The 20424-nt window shown below is 42.3% G+C and overlaps 2 protein-coding genes across 11 annotated transcripts in view; one reads left to right on the forward strand and one right to left on the reverse strand.

The window, feature by feature from the left end:
• The window catches only part of mfsd10 (major facilitator superfamily domain containing 10), a 48922-nt gene extending 34924 nt beyond the window's left edge, over positions 1–13998 (forward strand). For both annotated transcript variants that reach the window (XM_041185387.1, XM_041185386.1), the window contains exons 7-13: positions 1718–1826; positions 2786–2897; positions 3670–3778; positions 6671–6761; positions 9608–9655; positions 11311–11400; positions 13081–13998. In XM_041185387.1, the coding sequence (XP_041041321.1) occupies positions 1718–1826; positions 2786–2897; positions 3670–3778; positions 6671–6761; positions 9608–9655; positions 11311–11400; positions 13081–13184 (663 nt within the window). In that variant the 3' untranslated portion in view covers positions 13185–13998. The remainder of the gene's footprint in view (positions 1–1717; positions 1827–2785; positions 2898–3669; positions 3779–6670; positions 6762–9607; positions 9656–11310; positions 11401–13080) is intronic.
• Positions 13999–16584: 2586 nt separating this feature from the next.
• The window catches only part of add1 (adducin 1 (alpha)), a 199944-nt gene continuing 196104 nt past the window's right edge, over positions 16585–20424 (reverse strand). For 7 of the 9 annotated variants that reach the window (XM_041186143.1, XM_041186142.1, XM_041186144.1 and 4 more), the window contains one exon: positions 16585–19245. In XM_041186143.1, coding sequence (XP_041042077.1) covers positions 18896–19245 — 350 coding nt within the window. In that variant the 3' untranslated portion in view covers positions 16585–18895. The remainder of the gene's footprint in view (positions 19246–20424) is intronic. The other 2 variants (XM_041186146.1, XM_041186150.1) reach the window with 1 other exon arrangement.

Below are 20424 nucleotides of genomic sequence, written 5' to 3' on the forward strand. Positions count from 1 at the left end.
GTAATCTGGGCGCCATATTTCAAGGCCACCCCTGCTTAGAGCTAGCGCTTTCCAAGGGATAGGAAGCTGCTGGGAACTGATGGCTGCCAAAGCTAGGAAACATGCTGGCCCCAAATTGAGCAACACCTCCCTCAGGCACGTACTAGACACAGTGGATGCCCGCCACAATGTCCTTTACCCCTGCTCAGGGCAAAGACCAGCAAGCAAGGTCACCAATCCAGCATGGGAGGCGTTGGCAGCGGTTGGTCAGCGACAGCCCACTCCAAACGAGGACAGCCACCCAGTGCCAAAAGAGGACGAATGATCTCTTCCGTTCTGCCAGGGTAAGTCACTCTTCTCATCATTCTAACTCACAAACCCATCACGCATCCACATCACTGACAGCTCAAGGGACATCACTACTCACTCTCTCAAACCCACCTCACACAACTTCATCTGCCCTGCGGATCGTGTCCTCAACCCTGTCCATGGCTCAGCACCCACACATGCAAGGCATCCTTCTCATCTGGCCTGACAGGCATCTTGCTTACACTCTCTCCATCTGTCTTGCTGGCACACAACAAAAGGGAGAGGTCCCAGACTGGTGGAGGAATGCCCGACCTCAAGGTCCTGACAGACTTTGACGATAGAGCAATTCAGCTGACCATCAAGGATGTGGACCGTTCATGTGCTGATGGTGAAGTCAGTGGTACTCAACCAAGTGAGGATCCAGCACTGAAAGTCGTATAGGGGACCACATAATCGCTCTGCAACAGCGTCGGACCACCGTCTGCTGGGGTGGACCAAACTTTTGCTGTCGCAGGGGACACGTTGTTCTTGGTGGTCCCGGTGCCTTGGGAGCCAGCTGGCATGAGCAATACTGGGTCCCATCGTCTGGCTCCTTTCTCTCCCCACCCCAGTCTACCCTAGCTTCCCTCGACACTATAAGACATGGCATACCCCTGGCCACAGATAATGCTCGGGTCAGCTTATGAGTTTCCTCCTAACAGGGCCCATGGTCAGCCCCTTCATGTACCTGATTTTGGGCTACCATGAATGCCAACTTGATGTCGTTCAACTAATCCTCAGCCTTGTTGGCTCTCTCCAAATTCCTGGCACCATCCTCACACTGAGCCTGACACTCCCTTTTACTCTCCATGACCTGACATGACAGATACTCTATCGCATTCCTAGACGTTTCCTCCTGCGCTTTCCTCTCCTGTTTTTCATAACTAGCTGAGTTGCTCTTGTAGAAAGCTAGCATGGACACAACATGCCAAATGGCCTCCTGTGCTGTAACTATTCTTTGATTCTCAGGACATTCTAAAATGCGTTGCAGCCAATCAAATACTCTTGAAGAACAAAAACAAAAATACCTGGAAAAACTCAGCAGGTCCATTCTGTTGAAGAATCATGTGGATTTGAAACGTTGACTGTGTCCCTCTCCACAGATGCTGCCAGACATGCTGAGTTTTTCCGGGTATTTTTGTTTTTGTTTTGGATTTCCAGCATCCGCAGTTTTTTTGCTTTTAAATACTCTTGAAGCACTGGAATGTAGGAAACACAGCAGCCAATTTGAGCACAGCAAGGTCCCACAAACAGCAATATCTTTGTTCTTTGTGATGTTGGCTAAGGGATGAATATTAGCCAGCAAAGTGATAATTGCTAGATAATCTGTTTTTGGAATATGAATAGAGGTATCCTATGCTTCATCATTCTCCTCTGTTTCCTGCCTCAGGTCTCCTCAGTCTCATCCACCTTTCAGAATGCCATAGACCTCCTCAGTCCAGTGGCGCTGTTTCGATTCTCTGCTGTCCGACAACGGGTGGATTCTCCCTCTCCAGAAGGTGTGAATATCCAGCAACTCCACCAGGAATGCCCTTCCTTTTTGTGTCACCACCTAAGTCTGCTTTGTGTGTGAAGATGGATGTTATTTTTAATAACATTTTGGTGAATATAGTGGTATTCTGTAAAGAAGGCTGTGTGTGTGAGATCAAATGTAAAGGTGCTAGATGCATGCATTTGTAATGGTGAAGTTGCATTTCAATTAAATAGGTTGGGTTTGAAATTTGCATTATAAGATAAGTAGGGACTTGACTTTTCAGCAGTTAAATTTAAAAGGAGAGTTTAGAAGTGAAACTTTTACAACTTCCAAAGGTTTCATAAGTAAACAAGGGAAGGTTATTAAATTTTACTTGACTTAGAAGTGGAAGCAACAGGAAGACATGAAAGATTTTTTATATTTTATTCTGACAAGCTGGTATAACTGAGTCTGGAGAAATGTACACCTGACCTAAGAGCGAAATGCCCATTTCTTTTGTGTCAGCTCCCATTGTCATTCGGATCTGGGCCAAACGCTTACCAGGTTGAACATTATCTCAAATTGTTCATGCTTTTAGTGCACTGAAGGCCAAATTGTCTGACTGTTGTGATGCAAAGCACAATTGGGAGCATAGGAACAGGAGGAGACCATTCAGCTCCTTAAGCCTGTCCCCCTCCCATTCAATTAGATCATTGCCTATCTGTACTTCAACATTTACCCAGCCTAACTCCATATATCTGAATACCCTGGCAACAATGTTGTTACATGGAGTGAAGCCCTGCTGACACATTTGATAAATAATATTTACAGCGCACTAACAGGCACATTCATCCCTCTGGTCTATGCTGGTGTTTATGCTTCATAGCGGCCTCTTCCCACCCTGCTATACATGATGAACAAGTGTGGTTAGACCACAGTGTGATGTCTGGTGAAGGAACAAATGTGCTTGCAATGACTTTTCTTTTATTTTTGATAACTATCCAGGCATGCAGACCCTTAAAGTTCTAGGACTGGTGTATTTCCTCTACATTTTTCTTTTCTCTGGCCTGGAGTATACACTCAGTTTTCTCACTCACCAACGCTTCCATTTTAATAGGTACGAGACTTGTTTCTTACTCAGCCATTTCCACTCAGCACTATATTGTGTTTTCATTTCTGAACGTTATCTCATTAATAATAAATGGATGTTTCTGGCTTGTTAATTTTTAAAATTCATTCCTGGAATGTAAGCATCACTGACATGACTGGCATTTATTGGCCATCTCTAGTTGCCCTGAAAAGGTAGCAGTTTGATATATAAGTGGTTTGCTAGGTCTTCTCAGAGGGCAGTTAAGAGTCAACCACATTGCTGTGGGACTGGAGTCACATGTAGGCCAGATCAGGTAGGAACAGCAGATTTCCTTCCCTAAAAGACATCAGTGAACCCAATGAGATTTTCCTGCAAGCCAAGTAACTTTGAGGTCACTTCTACAGATACCAGTTTTTTTTTATTTCCAGCCTTTTTTATTTCTAACTGAAGTCAAATTCTCAAACTGCCAGGGCAAGATTTAGGCAAGGAAAACTTGCCATTTTACCCTGTCTGGGCTTAGAAGTGACTCCACTCCCACAACAACATGGTTAACTCTCAACTACTCTCTTAAGTGCCCTAGCAAGCTACTCAGTTATATCAAAGATAACTATCAACGTCTCAGGACAACAAGGGATTGGTAATAAACTTCAGCCTTGCTGGTAACACCCACATGGAATCATGCCGCACAGGTGGAAGCCAGTTGGACCATAATGCCTTTGCCGATGAATATTTTCTATGCATAGGTGTGGTTCCTCTTATTCCTTTACCATCTTTGTCCTTATGTATTTTTTTTTTCTAGTATGCAACAAGGGAAGATGTTCTTCTTTGTGGGGATTACAATGGCATTGGTCCAGGGTGGATATGCTCGAAGGATCAAACCTGGAGATGAAATTAAAGCTGTAAAGAGGGTAAGCGATGCGGCGCTGGGGTTAGATTAGTGGCCGAGAAGGATTTGTGTCATGCGCGGCAAGCTGTATGGTTTTAAGATTCTGCTTTGTTTTTGCTTCTGCGTCCTTCAAAAAAATGGTTACCGGAAAGTGTTTACAATTCAGGAGGGAGAGAGAAGTTGGGGGGGGTGGGGGGAGGCGATGGGAGAGAGGAGAGGTGGGAGGGGAGGAGGTAGGATATTTGTAGGGAAGGGAAGTAGGAAAATGGAGATGGAAGTAGGAGAGAGGGAAATGGGAGGAAGTTGGGCAAGTGGTGGTGAAGGGAGATGGGGCAGGGGGTTCAGAAAAGTAAGGAAGGAGAGCCACTCTCCAGTAAACTATCTCTTCGAATAAAATGCTGCAAATACAAAGCAGGTCTGTGAGCCTCTGCAAAGAGATAAGGATAGTAATGTATTGGGTGTAGATGCTTCATCAGAATGCTTCCAGTAGATGCCTGATGTTCTTCTCCTTCTTTATTTCAGGTAGTCAGTTCTTCCAGTTCTGTTTTTCTCCATCCTTGCCACTCCTCCTTTCCCAAATCGCTTGATTTTCCATAGCACCAAGGAAGCGCTTGATGGCTTGTGCCGGGCGGCCTGCCCCCTGGACGGCCTGTTTCCTGATGCTTGTCATGATAGCCTCTCTCTAGATGTCAGTCATTGCCTGCCTGCTGTGATGGTCTGCTTCCAGACATGAAGTCCTTCAGTAGCAGAAACGCGGACTGACTCATGAACCCCATAATGGTGGGCTTTGATTGGAATCCCACTGCATTTGTCTGTGAATTCTGACTTGCAGCTTCATTTTGTGCAGGGTTAATCCTTTCAGTATGCCACTTGATTAACCTTTTGCGCGGTTCCCCCCTTCCCACCCTTTTCTCAACAATTTGCCATCACATTTTAAGTTATTGACTCCTTGCTGGGATATGTACAATTCTGCAGGTGACAGTCGCCCCTCCCTGTTTACTTGTCTGTTGGTGAACGTTTGCAGGCTTTTTGACAATGGGAGGCATCATTTGTGAGTCTGATCTTGTCTGCACATCCAAATCCACAGACTGCAGTTCCAGCAGGGGGAGCTGCATCAGTGTCAGGAGTGAGATCAATGACTGATCCTTTTTTTTAAAATCACCTCCACACTCCCCCAGTCTTTCTAACCCAGAGACAAGAATCCAAATATGAGCACTGCTGTGTCAAGGAATAGCTGAACTAGGCCAGAGTGCATATTGGAATACAGAATAAAATTTGAAAATTTGCTGATGATACCAAACTTAGAGGTTTGGAAAACAGTGAGGATGATACTAGGACAAAGATGGTCGAGTAGAATGGACAGGCAATTCAATACAGAGAGGTGTAATCTGATTTTCTTTTTGACAAAGGACAGGGAGAGGCAATGTATTAATGTCACAGTTTTAACGAGTGTGCAGAGGCGGAGGGACCTGGGAGTTCATGTGCACAGATCTTTGAAAATGGTAGGACCTATTGAGAGAGTAGTTAGCAAAGCATGTGGAATGCTGGGCTTCATAAATAGAGGCGTTGAGTACAAAAAACAGGGATTAAGCTAAACTTTTATAAAGCCACAACTCATGTGTTGTATCCAGTTCTGGTCACTGCACTTTAGGAAGAATGGGAAGGTCCTTGAGAAGGTGTACAGGAGATTTATCAGTATGGTTGTAGGGTTTTAACTGCAAGATTAGGTTGAAGAATTAGCATTATTCTCCTAGGACCAAAGGAGATTAAGGGAGATTTGGTTATGGTCGACAAAGTTATGACAGGTTTAGGTAAGGTAGACAAAGAAAAGCTTTTTGCATTAACTAAGGATGAGAGACAGATTTAAGGTTTTGGGCAAGAGATACAGAGGGGAAGAATGTATTTTTTTACACACTCTCCTGACCTGGAACTCACTGCCAACGAGGGTGGTGGAAGCGGAGACAATCAATGATTTCAAAAGGAAATTGGATGCTCACACGATGGAAATAAACCTGCAGGGAGATGAGGTGGAGCAGGAAAATGGGACTGAATGGATTGCTCTACAGAGAGCTGGAGTGCACTTGATGCGCTGAATAGACTCCTTCTGTGCTATAATGACTTTACGGTTGTGAGTCAAATGTGCTCTTTGTACTTAGTGATTCACTCCCTGAACCACTTGAGAAATCAGGGGGAGCTCTAACTTATGGGACTGGATTTAATGGAGTGCCTGGGTCTCCATGACACACCCCGCCCCTGCGAAAAAGTCGGGAGCGAGTTCTCCCACACTCTGGCAGCTAGCCCTGCAGGCATTAAATGCTCAGAGGGGCGTTAATTGGTTTAAGGCAGGACTTCTGCCACCACCTGGGCAAGAAGTCCCGCCTCAGAGAGCTGCTGGCCAATTAAATGCACTCACTGGTTCCAGCAGTGCCACCAGGAGTGGTGGCCACTGCTGAGATTACAATACCCTACACTGAGGAGCCAGAGACAGAGTGGAGGGATGCGGAGCCAGGCTAGGAGATCCAGGTGAAGGGGGTAGGTAGGCCTAGGTAGGCAGGTCAGGAACAACCTAGGACAGGGGTGGGGTTGGAGAACACCACCTAATGGGCCCATGGGGCTTGTTAAAGAGGACCCCTCTTGCCTGCTATCAGCCTATGCAGTGAGAGCTGCCAGGCTGGATGCTTGGCGTGGCCCTCTCCTGATGAGGCCCTAAAGTAGGGCCTCAATTAAGTCACAGGCAGGCAAGCTGCCCAATGCCTCCCCTGCCACTAATGAAGTTGTGGCAGGGACAGAGCAAGTAAGCTTGGTCATGGGTGGAACTAGTGGGGGGGGGTGGTCATAAAATCCAGCTCATGAACTCAACAAGTGTGTGACTAGCAGTGGAAAGGACTCGTTTCATGACATATTTCTTCTTCAGGCAATTGCCCTGCTAATCCCAGCTTTTCTTATCATTGGTTGGGCCAACACCGTGCCTGTCCTGTACATTGGACTTCTTTTCTACTCATTTGGTAAGTTAATAAAATGAACAATATGGTTAAGACCAGAAAGCTCAACAACCTAAAATGTTAATTGTTTCTCCCTCCACAGATGCTAACTGACTTGCTGAGTATTTCCAGCATTTTCTATTTATATTTTGAGTAGAATGTGGAACTTGCTATCATGGGGCAGCTGTTGAGACGGGTAGCATAGATACATTTAAGGGGAAGCTAGATAAGTATATCCTTCTATTCCTTTCTTTCTCATGTCAGGGAAGGACATTGGATTAGATGAAGAAGGGTGGGAGGAGACTCATGTGGGGCATGAACACCGGCATGGATCTGTTGGGCCAATGGCCTGTTTTCGAACCATAAATTTTATGTAATACTGTGTGGTTATGCTCAACGTTACCTCTTGCCCTGATTATTCTTCAGTATAGAGTTGATGCAAGGGTCAAATGCTCTCTGTGAAGTTTCTAATTCTATATCTATCCCATATAATTTTGAAAACGTCTATCAAATCTATATGTGAGGGAGCACCAGATTGACAGAGCCAAAACCTCACGAACTTGATCCTTATAAAAAGTTTTTCTTCAACCAACCATCTCTGCAGGGACCCCATTTGTTTGTCACTTGTTTGTGTTTGTGCATGCCTGTGCATGCGGGCTGGGTTATTTTAAGAGGGATAGATAGTTACACTTCCAGATTACAAATTGTGTTAGCCAGTTCCTGCAACTTGTGTTTTATAATAAATCAATCATTGAGTTTATTGAAAGAAACCTGATTAAACTCTCTTTTATTCTGAGTCTAACAATAGTGAAGGTAAATAATTACAAGACAAAAACAAAAATACCTGGAAAAACTCAGCAAGTCTGGCAGCAACTGCGGAGAGGAACACAGTTAACGTTTCGAGTCTGAATGACCCTTCAACAGAACTAAGTAAAAATAGAAGAGAGGTGAAATATAAGCTGGTTAAAGGGGAGGCGGGGGGGGGAACAAGTAGAGCTGGATAAAGGGCCAGTGATTGGTGGAGATAACCAAAAGATGTCACAGACAAAAGGACAAAGAGATGTTGAAGGTGGTGATATTACCTAAGGAATGTGCTAATTAAGGGTAGAAAGCAGGACAAGCAAGGTACAGATAGCTCTAGTGGGGGTGGGGTGAAGGAATCTAAAACGCCTAAAAGGTACAGATAAAACAATGGATGGAAATACATTTAAAAATAATGGAAGTAGGTGGGAAAAGAAAAATCTGTATAAATTATTGGGAAAAAAGGGGGCGGGGAATCGGAAAGGGTGTGGGGATGGAGGAGAGAGTTCAAGATCTAAAATTGTTGAACTCAATATTCAGTCCGGAAGGCTGTAAAGTGCCTAGTCGTAAGATGAGGTGCTGTTCCTCCAGTTTGCGTTGAGCTTCAATGGAAGGTAAATAATTGGTCATTTTGGTGAGTAAATTAAATATTTACATTAATGGTGTGACCTGCGGAGTAGTGGGGCTAGATCAACCGCGCACTCCTCCCATCCTGGTTGCAACACAGAGTTCTGGCCTTCTGCATTCAGGTTGCAAAGTTTACTTCTACAAATCTCTGGTTAGGTCTTAGCTAGAGTATTGTGTACACTTCTGGATGTCTAGGCCTTGGAGATGGTGTAGAGGAGATTTACTAGGACTACAACAGGAATGCAGAGCTTCAGTTATGTGGAGAGTCTAGATAAACTGGGATTATTCTCCTTAGATTAGACAAGGCCAAGGGGAAGTTTAAAAGGGGTGTTCAATTATGAGGGGTATTTATAGTAAAAGTAGAGAGAAACTGTTTCCTATGGCAAGTGAATTGGTAACCAGGGTATATAGATTTAAAATAATTGGTTAAAGAGTGAAAGGGGAATTGAAGAGAAATTTCATCACATAGGAGCTTATTAAGTTCTGGAATGGACTACTTGAAAGGGTGGTGGAATCAGATTTGATAGGAACTTTCACAAAGGTGATTGGGCATGTACAAGAGAATTTTGAATGTTTATGGTAGGAAAGCTGAGGTGGACTGCAGTTTCAAAGAGCTGGCACAGGCACAATGGGCAGAATGGCCCTCTTATGTGCTGTAGGGTTGTATGATACTTCTGTTGGGACATTCTAAGGTCCCTAGGCCAAAAGCTTATTAAATGCTGCTCCCCGCTGGCCATCCCTGGCATATTCTCACAAGGCAATGCTTCCCTGTGAGGAGATGACAGGTCATCGAACTGGAAAAGGTCATAGAATTAAATTTGACATCCTGTGACCAATTCCTGTGAATTTCTACACTTGTTTCCAGTCTGATTTGCTACCAGAGTATCAAAAAATCTTTCAGCACAGAAGACGGCCATTTGGCTATACTGGCTGTGTGGAAGAGCTATCCAATTTGTCTCACTCCCCTGGCTCTTTCCCCATAGCCCTACAAATTTTTCCCTTCCAATTATATATCCAATTCCCTTTTGAAAGTTACCATTGAATTTTCTTCCATCTCCCTTTCAGGCAGCTCAATCTAGATCATCATAACTGGCTGCATAAAAAACATTTCTCCTCATCTTCCCTCTGGATAAAAACCCGGTATTGATACGTTAAATCAATTAGCTGTTGCTGTACTTGTATCCTCACATTCTTTCCTTGGAGAAAAGTGGCTTGAAGAAGTGGGAAGGATTTGCAGGCTGATTAAGAGTGAGAGGTTGTGATGTTCTGTGGCTGGAACACTGCCAACTGGTTAGTTCCATGTGGTGAAGGGAGGGGAGCTTTAACGGCTCCACAGCCACATACAATGACGTGTGGAAGGAACCTTCAGTACCGAGTGATAGAGCAGAGCAACCTTTATTCAGAATGATATTGATGTTTTGACTTTTCTTGTTTTCTTCTAGCTGCTGCTATAGTCATTCCCTGCCTGTCTGCCCTGGTGTCAGGATATGGTAAGTCAGCATAATAGCTATGTGCTAGATGCAGTCAAAGCATACAGCACTTTTTAGTTATAAAAACAAAAAAACTGCGGATGCTGGAAATACAAAACAAAAACAGAATTACCTGGAAAAACTCAGCAGGTCTGGCAGCATCGGCGGAGAAGAAAAGAGTTGACGTTTCAAGTCCTCATGACCCTTCTACAGGACTGTTCTGTGGAAGGGTCATGAGGACTCGAAACGTCAACTCTTTTCTTCTCCGCCGATGCTGCCAGACCTGCTGAGTTTTTCCAAGTAATTCTGTTTTTGTTCAGCACTTTTTAGTGCTTTGAACATAGGAATGGAGAGGATTAGAAAGGGTAATTTGCATCTCCCTTGATTGTCCCAAAATTTTGAAATGAAATCTGAAACCTCACTCTATCCTTCATACTCCATTGCTTTTCCTGTTAAGTATCTATCAGTTTCCTTCTTGAATTTGCTCACACTACCCACCCACTTTCATCGCCCCTTGGGCTCTTGATTCTATTATCTTGTATATGACACAGTTAAATCCAAACTGTTTGTTCTGAGCTCATGTCCAAGTTATAGATGTTTACATTATGTTACATGTGCTTTTAGAGTTTTTTTCTGTATTGCTTAGAATCTTGACTGTTATAGGAATAGAAGAATGTGTTTAACCTTTTCTTTAAAAAAAAATCAATAATAAGATGTGTATGTCACTGGCCAAGCCAGTATTTATTGTCCATCCCTAATCGCTCTTGAAAGTGGTGGTGAGTCACTTAAACCGTGCAGTCCATGTAGTGAAGGCACTCCAACAGTATTAGTGGTTTTAAGTGGCTTACTAGGCCATTTCAGGGGAAGGGATTCCTTCCCTAAAGGATATTATTGAACTAGATGCGTTTTCTACAACTATCATTAGTTTCCTGATCTCTAGATCATTAACCCAGACCTCATATTACTGGATGAGTAATCAAAACCACTACTGCTCCTGTTCTACCATTCAATGAGAGCATATCTAAGATGTGTCCTAACACCACATAACCTGCCTTTGCCCCATGTTCCTTAATACCTCTAGGTTACAAAAAATATTTAATCATTTCACCTTGGAGCCACCTTCCCTCTCCAGTATAAACTTTTTGCAGCCTCTCCTCATAATATTGAAAGTTATCACTGGAAATTTCCTCAGAGAAAGGACTGTCTCAAGAACTTTTAGGTGCAAGATTGAAGGAGCCCCCGTCACAGGCTATTTCCTGTGGCGAGAGAATCTATAACTAGTAGTCATAATCTCAGGAGAGGAGGTTGGCCATACAGGTCTGAGATGAGGAAAGAATTCTTCACTCAAAGGGCTGCAATTCAAGACTGAGACTGATACATTTTTGGACATTAAGGGAATCAAGGGATATGGGGATGGGGGGAAAAGTACAATTGATGTACAGTATCAACCATGATCTTACTGAATGGTGGAACAGGCTTGAGGAACCATGCGGCCTACTCCTGCTCTTATTTATATTCTTATGACCACCTGTTTCAACAGCGTTTGTGCTATCAGTTAAGCCAAGGCTGACAATTGAGAAGGGATATCTCGAGTCGTGGAAGTCCTTGAGAAAATTGATTGGGGATGAGAAAAATTGCAAAGTTGCAATAAAATGAGACTTTTGTTTTTAAATTAGGTGCAGCTCATCAAAAAGGAACAGTGATGGGAATTCTTCGCAGTTTGGGGGCTTTGGCTCGAGCTTTGGGACCAATCATGGCAGCTACCGGTGAGAAAAGAGATTCATTCTTTAATTAGTTCTATCATTAAAGGTAAAAACAAGGGTGAAATTTCCTGCTGATTACTTTTAGCAAATGTTTCATTAAAAGTTTTCCATTGGCGTTTTAACTCCAGATTGCTTTGAACATGAATAGCTTTCATTCATATAGCACCTTTACTGTAGTAAATGTCCCAAGGCACTTCACACCAAACTGTAAGGAGATACTAGGACACATGGTCAGGCACTCTGTCAAAGAGGTAGGTTTTACATATCGACGAAGAGGAGGAAGGAGAGATAGGCAATTCTAGAGCTTAGCCCATAGACAGCCAAAAGCATGGCAGCAATGGGGAAAGCAAATAAAACCACGAATGCTCAAGAGACCAGAATTATTCTAGTATACTATTTATAATTAACATATCTTTTATAATAGGCAAATGGTTATCAAAGTTTATGGATAATTTTACAAACACTGTTTTGTTATTTATTTGAATAATTTTACTTCCTTGCTTGGAGAAGTTAAAATAAAATCACAGTGATAGAAACCCAAGAATGATCACATTGTTAAAAAAAAAACAAAAAACTGCGGATGTTGGAAATCCAAAACAAAAACAGAATTACCTGGAAAAACTCAGTAGGTCTGGCAGCATTGGTGGAGAAGAAAAGAGTTGACGTTTCGAGTCCTCATGCCCTTCGACAGAACTAAGTAGAATTCTACTTAGTTCTGTCGAAGGGTCATGAGGACTTGAAACGTCAACTCTTTTCTTCTCCGCCGATGCTGCCAGACCTGCTGAGTTTTTCCAGGTAATTCTGTTTTTGTTTTTAATGATCACATTGTGTTGTCTACTGACCAAAGAAAAGAGCTTTTAATTCCAATTTCAAGTACAGTTCTCAATATTATACAAAACTCCACTGTTAGCCAAGTGAAAAATTAAGCACACACCTTGCTTGATCTTCCCAAGGGAAGTCAGAAAGGTTGCCTTGGCAATAACAACTTGCATTTATATAGCACCTCTAATGTAGTAAAGCGTCCCAAGACCCTTTGCAGGAAACTTTTCAAACAAGATCTGACACTAAGCCACACAAGGAGATTTTATGACGAAGTCTCGTCAGAGTTAAGTTTTAAGGAGCGCCTTAGTGGAAGCGAGTTTGGGGGGCAGTTAGCTCAGTTGACTAGATGACTAGCATGCAGTTCAGAATAATGCCAACAGCTCAGGGTCCGAAACCCCTTCTGGCTGAGATAGACTTGGGCCTCCCTCCTGCCCTTTAGTAAAATCATGGCATAAACTGTGGTTCAGAGACCCTTGAATAATCAAGGACGCTACCTGGAAAAAAATTGAGGAGAAAGGTGGAGAGGTTCAGGGAGGAAATTCCAGAGCTTGGGTAGCTGAAGACAGATTGGCCAATGGTGCATTGAGTAAAATCGGGGATGCATGAGGAGTACAGATCTCTTGGAGGGTTTGCTGGGCTGGGAGAGGCAAGGCCATGGAGGGATTTGAAAACAAGGAATAGCACAAGAACATTTAAAATAAATGTAAGGAATGTTACTCTGAAGTCAAGAGGGGGACTGCAACTGACTGTTCAGATCAGATTGTAATCTTCCTGTCAAATAGGGCCTTTAGGAGGTGTGGTGTTTATGTGTGGCAGCCAAAGATAGTGAAGAGACTGAATGTTCTTATGTTTTGCCTGCAGTTTACTGGCTGGCAGGAGCAGAGGTGTGTTTCACCATGACCAGCTTCACCTTCTTCTTCCCGCTTGCACTTCTTACGATTCCTAAAGTGAAGAAAACAGAGTGAAGACCAGAAGGAGCAAAGTAGCCATGTACACTTTAAAGGGAAGACCACACCAAATTCACACTTGGAGCAAGAGCAAGCAGAGTCTTTTTAAAAAAAGAAACTTAAAGCAGCTGATACTTACTTAACCCTAGTTGGGAATATCAAGCAAATGAGCATCGGGAAAAAAATATCTGTTTGAAAAAATGCGATATTAATGTGTAACTTAATATTGGGGGTACAGGGAACGGTTCTATACAGTAAGTGACTTGAATGAATTGAATCATAATATTGTCAAAGGTTTTTTAATATTCTTCCTCCTCGTCCTCACGGCATAATTTGTTGGTCATTTATACTACTTCTTTGCGTGGGAGTCTGTTTTCAGGGCTATATTAGAGCTTCATTCAGCTTTATCAAGGATAAGGATGTGCAACTTGGAAGATTAGGTCGTGCAGTGGGTCATACACCAACCCGTCGTGTTGAAAGGTCATCAACCTGAAACTTTAACGCTGTTTGTCTCTCCACTGATGCTACCTGACCTGCCGAATATTTCCAACATCTTCTATTTTGATTTCAGATTCACAGCATCCACAGTATTTTGCTTTAGGTCTGGGCCCTTTGTTCGCTTTTGGCCTTCGCCATAGGCTATAACATCCTATTAAAGATGAGTTTGGAACAGTCTCAGTTTAGTCGCAGCTGGGTATGGGCACCCAGCATAAAATTTCCCATCAGTCTCAATCAGAGAGGCATATTGTTAGTAGAGCAGAAGGAGCTTTACTCCATATAATTGTTATACCTAACCTAGGGGTCCTTGACTAATATAAAAAAATGTAACTCACCCTGATTTTTTTTGTTTAATTCTTACTCGTTTCCAGACGTGTTTCTTCATTGCTTTTCCCTCTTGCAACTGCTTCTGGTGCCAGTATTTGAGATGGGAACTAACAAATTGCTTCCATCTGTGCACCTTATACTCAAAGGTTTCCATTGGCTGACTTTACAATTTACTCATGCTGATCAACACTCGTGTCCACTGAAAAATAACACAGGATGTTAGAATTTAAGTAACTGAACAAGCAAATAGTAAAGAAACTAGGGAACAAATTTACCAGAGATAGGACTGGGGGAGGTACATTTACCAAATCACCAAATTCATTCAAAGGAACCCAGAACCAATGGACAGAACTTTGCCCTTGGTGGGCGGGCTTGGCAGAGGCAGTTAGATCAGCATCACACTGTGACTTCAGGTTGGGTACTGCCTGTGCCTGGGGTGGGGTGTGGGGGGGGGGGGGGGGGGGTGGGGGTGAAATGCGAGCGGGCCAAGCATGAACTTAATGCCTGCGTGTGAGTGAGCGCTGCATAATCTCCCTGAGGCAGCTACGTGCCTCAGGGAGATGAAGAGATATTAAAATAAAAATATAATAAAACATGTCCCCTCACGTGACTGTCACATGAGCAGGGACACATTATTTATGAAAAATTTAAGTTTTTATTTTTATTTGCTTTTGGAAACCTCATCCCGCCCATGGATTAGGTTTCCAAATAAATGCAAAGGCCGCTTGGCCTTTTCACCTGCCCGCCATCCGTTAAGTTGAATGGACAGCGAAAAACCTATATTGATTACTTAATGGCCTTTTAGTTGTCGGCGGGCACATTGCCGGCTCCGGCGCATGCCCACCGACAACTATCGCGTGATTGCGCGTTGACATCAGCATGCTCGGCCGATGTCAACATGTGTCATTTCGCACCCGAGCGGGTTGGACGTACCCCCCCACCCACCGAGCGAAAATTTCTGCCCAGTGTGAACTTGATTCTTTGGAACGACCACAGTGATTTGCCAAATTTCTTCTGGTCTCGTGAAAACGTTTAAGCTGGGGCAACATTTCATAGCTGCCAGCCAGTAAACTGCAGGCATTCTTGCAGAAGCGTCATACGGACTCGTAACGTTAACTCTTTCTTTCTCCACAGATGCTGTCAGACCTGCTGCGTTTTCCAGCATTTTCTGTTTTTATTTCAGATTTCCAGCATCTGCAGTATTTTGCTTTTATTTCATAGCTGTACATTGTCGCCGTAATTATTTGTGTGTGGAATGGATCTGGGATTATTCTGGCCTGTAGGGATTCGGCTATTTGTATCTTGACCACTTGAGCAATGGTAATGATGTCTCTTTAGGCATCAGTTTTGGCTCAGTGGTAGCACTTCCACTCCAAGACAGAAGCTTGTGGGTTCAAGTCGCATTTGAAAACATTACTGAGGGAATGCTGCACCATTATTTCTTGCCCCACCATTGGCACACTTCAGCTGCCTAGGCCTTAAGCTCTGGAATTCCCTCTGCCTCTTTGTTTCTCTTTTAACACACTCCTTAATACCTATCTCCTTTTCCAAGCTTTTAGTCTCCCCTCCTGACACTCCTTCCTTAGCTTGGTGTAAATTTCTACCTGATAGTGCTCTCTCCACAGATGCTGCTCAATTGGTCAAGTATTTCCAGCATCCAGTCTTTTGCTTTTGTTTAAATCTGTTAATTGATGATATGATCAATACCAAAGACTCAGTGATCTGACACAACACACCACATGTAACAAAACTGGTGAATTACAGGTAATTGCAAATTGCAGAAAGCTTCAGCAGGACTGGAAATACTGGTTTCCAAGTAAAATATAAATCACTTGGCCTCTTTAGAATTAATGCTAAAACCAACAGTGCCCATAGGAAATTGGCCATTCTTGAATTAAACTGTTTACTTAAAAATAAATGTGGATGGATTATGTAGCTAAGTCTGCTTCTGTATTTTGATACCATTAACTGAGATGGCATAATTGCATTGTTTTGTACATAATTTAAAAAACTTTAACCTAATTTACTTCTTTATATACAAGACAGATGTCTTCATAAGAGGGCTAGAAGAGGGAGGCCATCTGATCTCAACCATACAAGAAGAACTTATCCTTCTATCCAATCTCAGCAAATGATTTTTTAAATGATTCCATGGTAAATGTCTCCATTGCCCTACTGAGGAGTCAGTTCCATGTGAAGAACGGCCTTCTAATCAGTCCTAAATTTATCTTTTAACCCATTTCCATATTGTGTTCTGACTTACCCAGTGTGCTGTTACCTTATATATCCAGCCTACTTTTGCACTTCTGTTCAGGAGACACTGGGTACACATCTGTGAGTTTGAGCCTCTCCCCTTCAGATCGGTGCATTTCCAGCTTTGATTTTTAATTTCAGGTTTCTATCCTTTTTATTTCCTACAGAGCAGAAGGTTAAATCCAGAACTGTTTTGCGTTCAGCTTACAGTAAGGTGCTTCAGAGTATTATTGGCAGAGTCTCTGAGCTGGATGCCTAGGTCTCTGTCCACAAAGAGAAATAAAGGAGACTGCCAGTGATCAGTGTTCCTGCCTCGACTAAAGGAAACATTATTCCACCGTAAGGTTTAAAGAAAGGATTTTATTTGTAGGCGAAACTCAAACATGTTACAATGAAACTTAAAAAAACCAAAATTAATGATTTTCTTCATAAAAGTAATAAATTCTTTTACTTCATTTAGTAATACAAGAATTGGAAAGATAGAATAAAAATCAAAGAGTTTACAAATCTTTTGTATAAGTGGAGATGATAATTAAGAACTGAAACAATCAAAACTGGAATAATTAGCAGATGGTATGTGGTTAATATTCAAGTCTGACAATTATAACTGATTAACAAAAAGGAGATTAAAACTGCTTAGTGTACAGAAGTCATACAAGGGTAGAATACAAGCAGAAAGCCAGCGATGCCATGCAGTCCTCATTACACATCTTATTTGCAAATTATACTCCTTGCTTTTTGTTTTGCTGCCACTTCCACTACGGCCCTGTCTCAACCCACCAACAGACCTGCTTTGAAAGGGGAAGGCAGCAGCTGGACCTCAACACGTGGACTGTGTTGTCACATCTCCAGCATAAAAGTTACAGATACCCAAACCAGGGCTTCCCAGTGGGAATGGAGGAATTTCAGCTAGAATCTGTAGGCAGTGCTGCCTGAAATTTCTTGCACAGAGGGGGTTAGCTCCAAATGATATCATTTATATATACCAATACCTTCTCCAGTACATTTTGTAGGATTCCATCAATCCTATGTTTCTTTGCACAATTCTCTTTTCTTTCTTACAATTTTCTCATGTTGTAAACTTCTCCACATTTAGCAGAGCAATTTAATTTACCAAACTACAAGTTTTAAGCATCATGGAGCAGTGAAATTTCCATATCCAACATCATGGGGAAGAGTTAAGAATGTTCAGCAGAGGCTTGTTCTACTCCCTGTTTAGCAAAGACAGGATAGGTCACGCAACATGTACATGACAGATTCCAAGTAGCTTTGGCTGCTGCCTAATTAAAACAAGCCTTAAGTGGACATTTTTCTTGTTATATTGTTCACATTGTAGGATTTATGAAAAAACTTATTTCCTCCATTAGTAATGGTGAATGGCCCTGGCACAGGGTAAAAATGGACCCTCTCCTTTCTATTCATTTCCTCTGATGTCAAATAATTCTTAGCGATACAGTAACTCTTTTGTTGCTGAATCTGTTATACTTCAAATCAATACATAAAAAAACCAGGACACAACATGTTAGCCATTTCATAGAATTCTGGTTAAACAAGACATCCTTTAAATGCCACATTTGCCTACATAAACAATCACTGCACTTCAAAATAACTGGAGAGATTTCTCTAGAGATGCGATAGAGCACTATATAAATGCAAGTCTTAAATTTTTTTCAATATACGATTCCAGCATTAAAGCATGACTTTGCCATCATATTTATCTAAACTGTATTTCACTAACAGAAGAGCATGTTGTGTACCTATTTTTTTTTCCCTTTCAGACAACCACACAATATTCTTGGACTGGTATGGCAAGCAAAAATGCGTAAATGAGTCACCAGATCCAGTCAAACAATTAATGTTAAACTGCTGAATTAGTTGCTGGGAGATTCACAAAAGCAACACTGGGCATGCCCATGGTCTTGCTTAGAGAAAATATCCAAAGCCGGGAAACTCACTGTACAACGATTCCCAGGCTAGAACCTAGGCACTCTTGACAGATACCACACCAAATTTACCAGTGGGCTGCATCATTCAATTGCTTTAAAAAACGTGTGTGTGCAGATGAACAAAAGGGAAATCTGCCTTAAATGGAAAAGAACTTGCTATTCACGATTCAGCAATTTACCTAGAGCATTCTTTTTCATTATATAAAGTAAGCAACTCATGATCTGTGCCAATTTACAAGCCACATGGTAATAACCTTTAAACACATCCCTACACCATTTAGGCAGCATTGCAGATGGCTGGCATTTAACAGTCATGCGCAGGTTGTCTTACACACCTGTGATAAAACATAGGTCATTACTACAATATCAATGCAATTAATTCATCATTACAATATAATCTTATTAAAAAAGGCTTCCTCTGGTTTCATTATTCTTCTAGCTCAACCCCGAAGTGGCAAACCATGCTGCAATTAAACACTTAGTGGGTTGCACCTACTGCACTGAAAGGATTAGCACCTCTTTTTGTTTTGTGTCAAAAAAAATGTCCTGTTACTTTCCATACCAATCGAGCTATACTAGACGTTTCTTTGCATTCAGTTACATGTTTTTTTAATAAGACATAACACTAAACGATACAACCTTGCACATTCTAGAAATTAATTAGAATCGATCTGCCTTCCCCAGGTAAAGACCAGGCTTTTTTTTTTAGGAGTCGCTTTTTTTCTTATTCTTCTTCAGGAAGGAAGGAGTGCGGAACTTTTTCTTCTTCTTCGAAGGTGACTTGCTGGGAGACTCATCGCTGGCTGCATCTGCCACTTCCTCAGCTGGTGGCGTTGGCACCTGCTCAGGTGGTGGTGGGGAGGGCACTTCTTGGAGCTCAGCTGTGGTCAGCTCGTCAAGCTTCCTACTCAGATCTTTACTTGGGCTGTCCGACTCCTCGTTTCCCAAAGTCGGGAAGGTCAGCACTTCTGAGGGCTCATCAGGGGTGAGTTCTGGCAGGGACTGTTGGAAAGTTGCAGCACTGTCATCCTTGCATGTCTGTTCCACTTGCAATTCTGAATAATTTATAAAAGAGAGGACAACACAATTAAGTGAAAGCGCAAGTTTTGGTTTGGGTACACAATCTCTTCGCCCTGCTGTAAAGCATGGTATTCTTTTGTAACCACGTAGGCTTACTAATATTAGATGGTCAATCACCAAAAATCGTAATTTTACTTCAGTTATTCTCTAGCTCCCCAACTAGTTCAGAGCTTTTCTCTAATTATTCCAATGTACTCCTGGCCAGCATCCCATCTCCCACCCTCAGTAACCTCCATCATTCAAAGCTCTGCTGCCCAAATCCTGACTCGCATCAAGTTTCATTCACCCGTGACCAATGTGCATTGACGTACATTGGCTCTCAGTCCAGCAGCATCATAAATTTAAATTCTCACCCATGTGTATATTACCCCATGGCCTCACTTCTCCCTAGTACCCTCTGAGAAGAACTCTGTGCCCCTCCAAGTCTGGTTTTGTAAATCCCCCTCACTTTCTTTGCTCCACTACAGGTGGTCATGCCTTCAGCTGAGTGCACCCCAAGCTCTGGAATTCCTTCACTAAAACCTCTTTGTCTGTCTCTCCTTCTTTAAATTGCTCGAATAAAGTATAAACACCGGTATGGACCAGTTGGGCAGAATGCCCGTTTCTGTGCCTTATATCCTATGTAATACTTCTAACATTTGTTACATTGAGTACTGCTGGAAAAAGAGACATGTCGAAACTTTTTGTCTTGCACTCATCAGGACACTTTGCAAGCATACCAATATAGGGGGAAAACAACAATTTATACTGTATGTCTCTTTTTTCAGCAATACTTAAGTTCTGTACTACCAAATGACTATTTGGTATATTCATATAGTATTTTTTAATGGAAGTCATTGTTCTAACCATCAAGTTTCATTTACCAATAGCCAGTGTGTTCACTGACATACATTGGCTCTCAGTCCAGCAGCAGCATCAATTATCACCCTTATATTCATATCATTCCATGGCCTCATTCCTCCCTAGTACCCTTTGAAAAGAACTCTGTATCCTTCCAATTTTAAACCTTTCACACTAGAGGCTATAAAAAGAGATAAAAATAATTTTTGGAATTTCCACTCTAACATCTCCTCAGACATCAATTGAAAGATTGCACTGATAAGGTGCATTGACAACGGTCATTCTTCACTTTCTGTGTGGAAGCAATCAGTCTC

Source organism: Carcharodon carcharias, chromosome 4 (assembly GCF_017639515.1).
Source record: "Carcharodon carcharias isolate sCarCar2 chromosome 4, sCarCar2.pri, whole genome shotgun sequence".
Lineage (NCBI taxonomy): Eukaryota > Metazoa > Chordata > Chondrichthyes > Lamniformes > Lamnidae > Carcharodon > Carcharodon carcharias.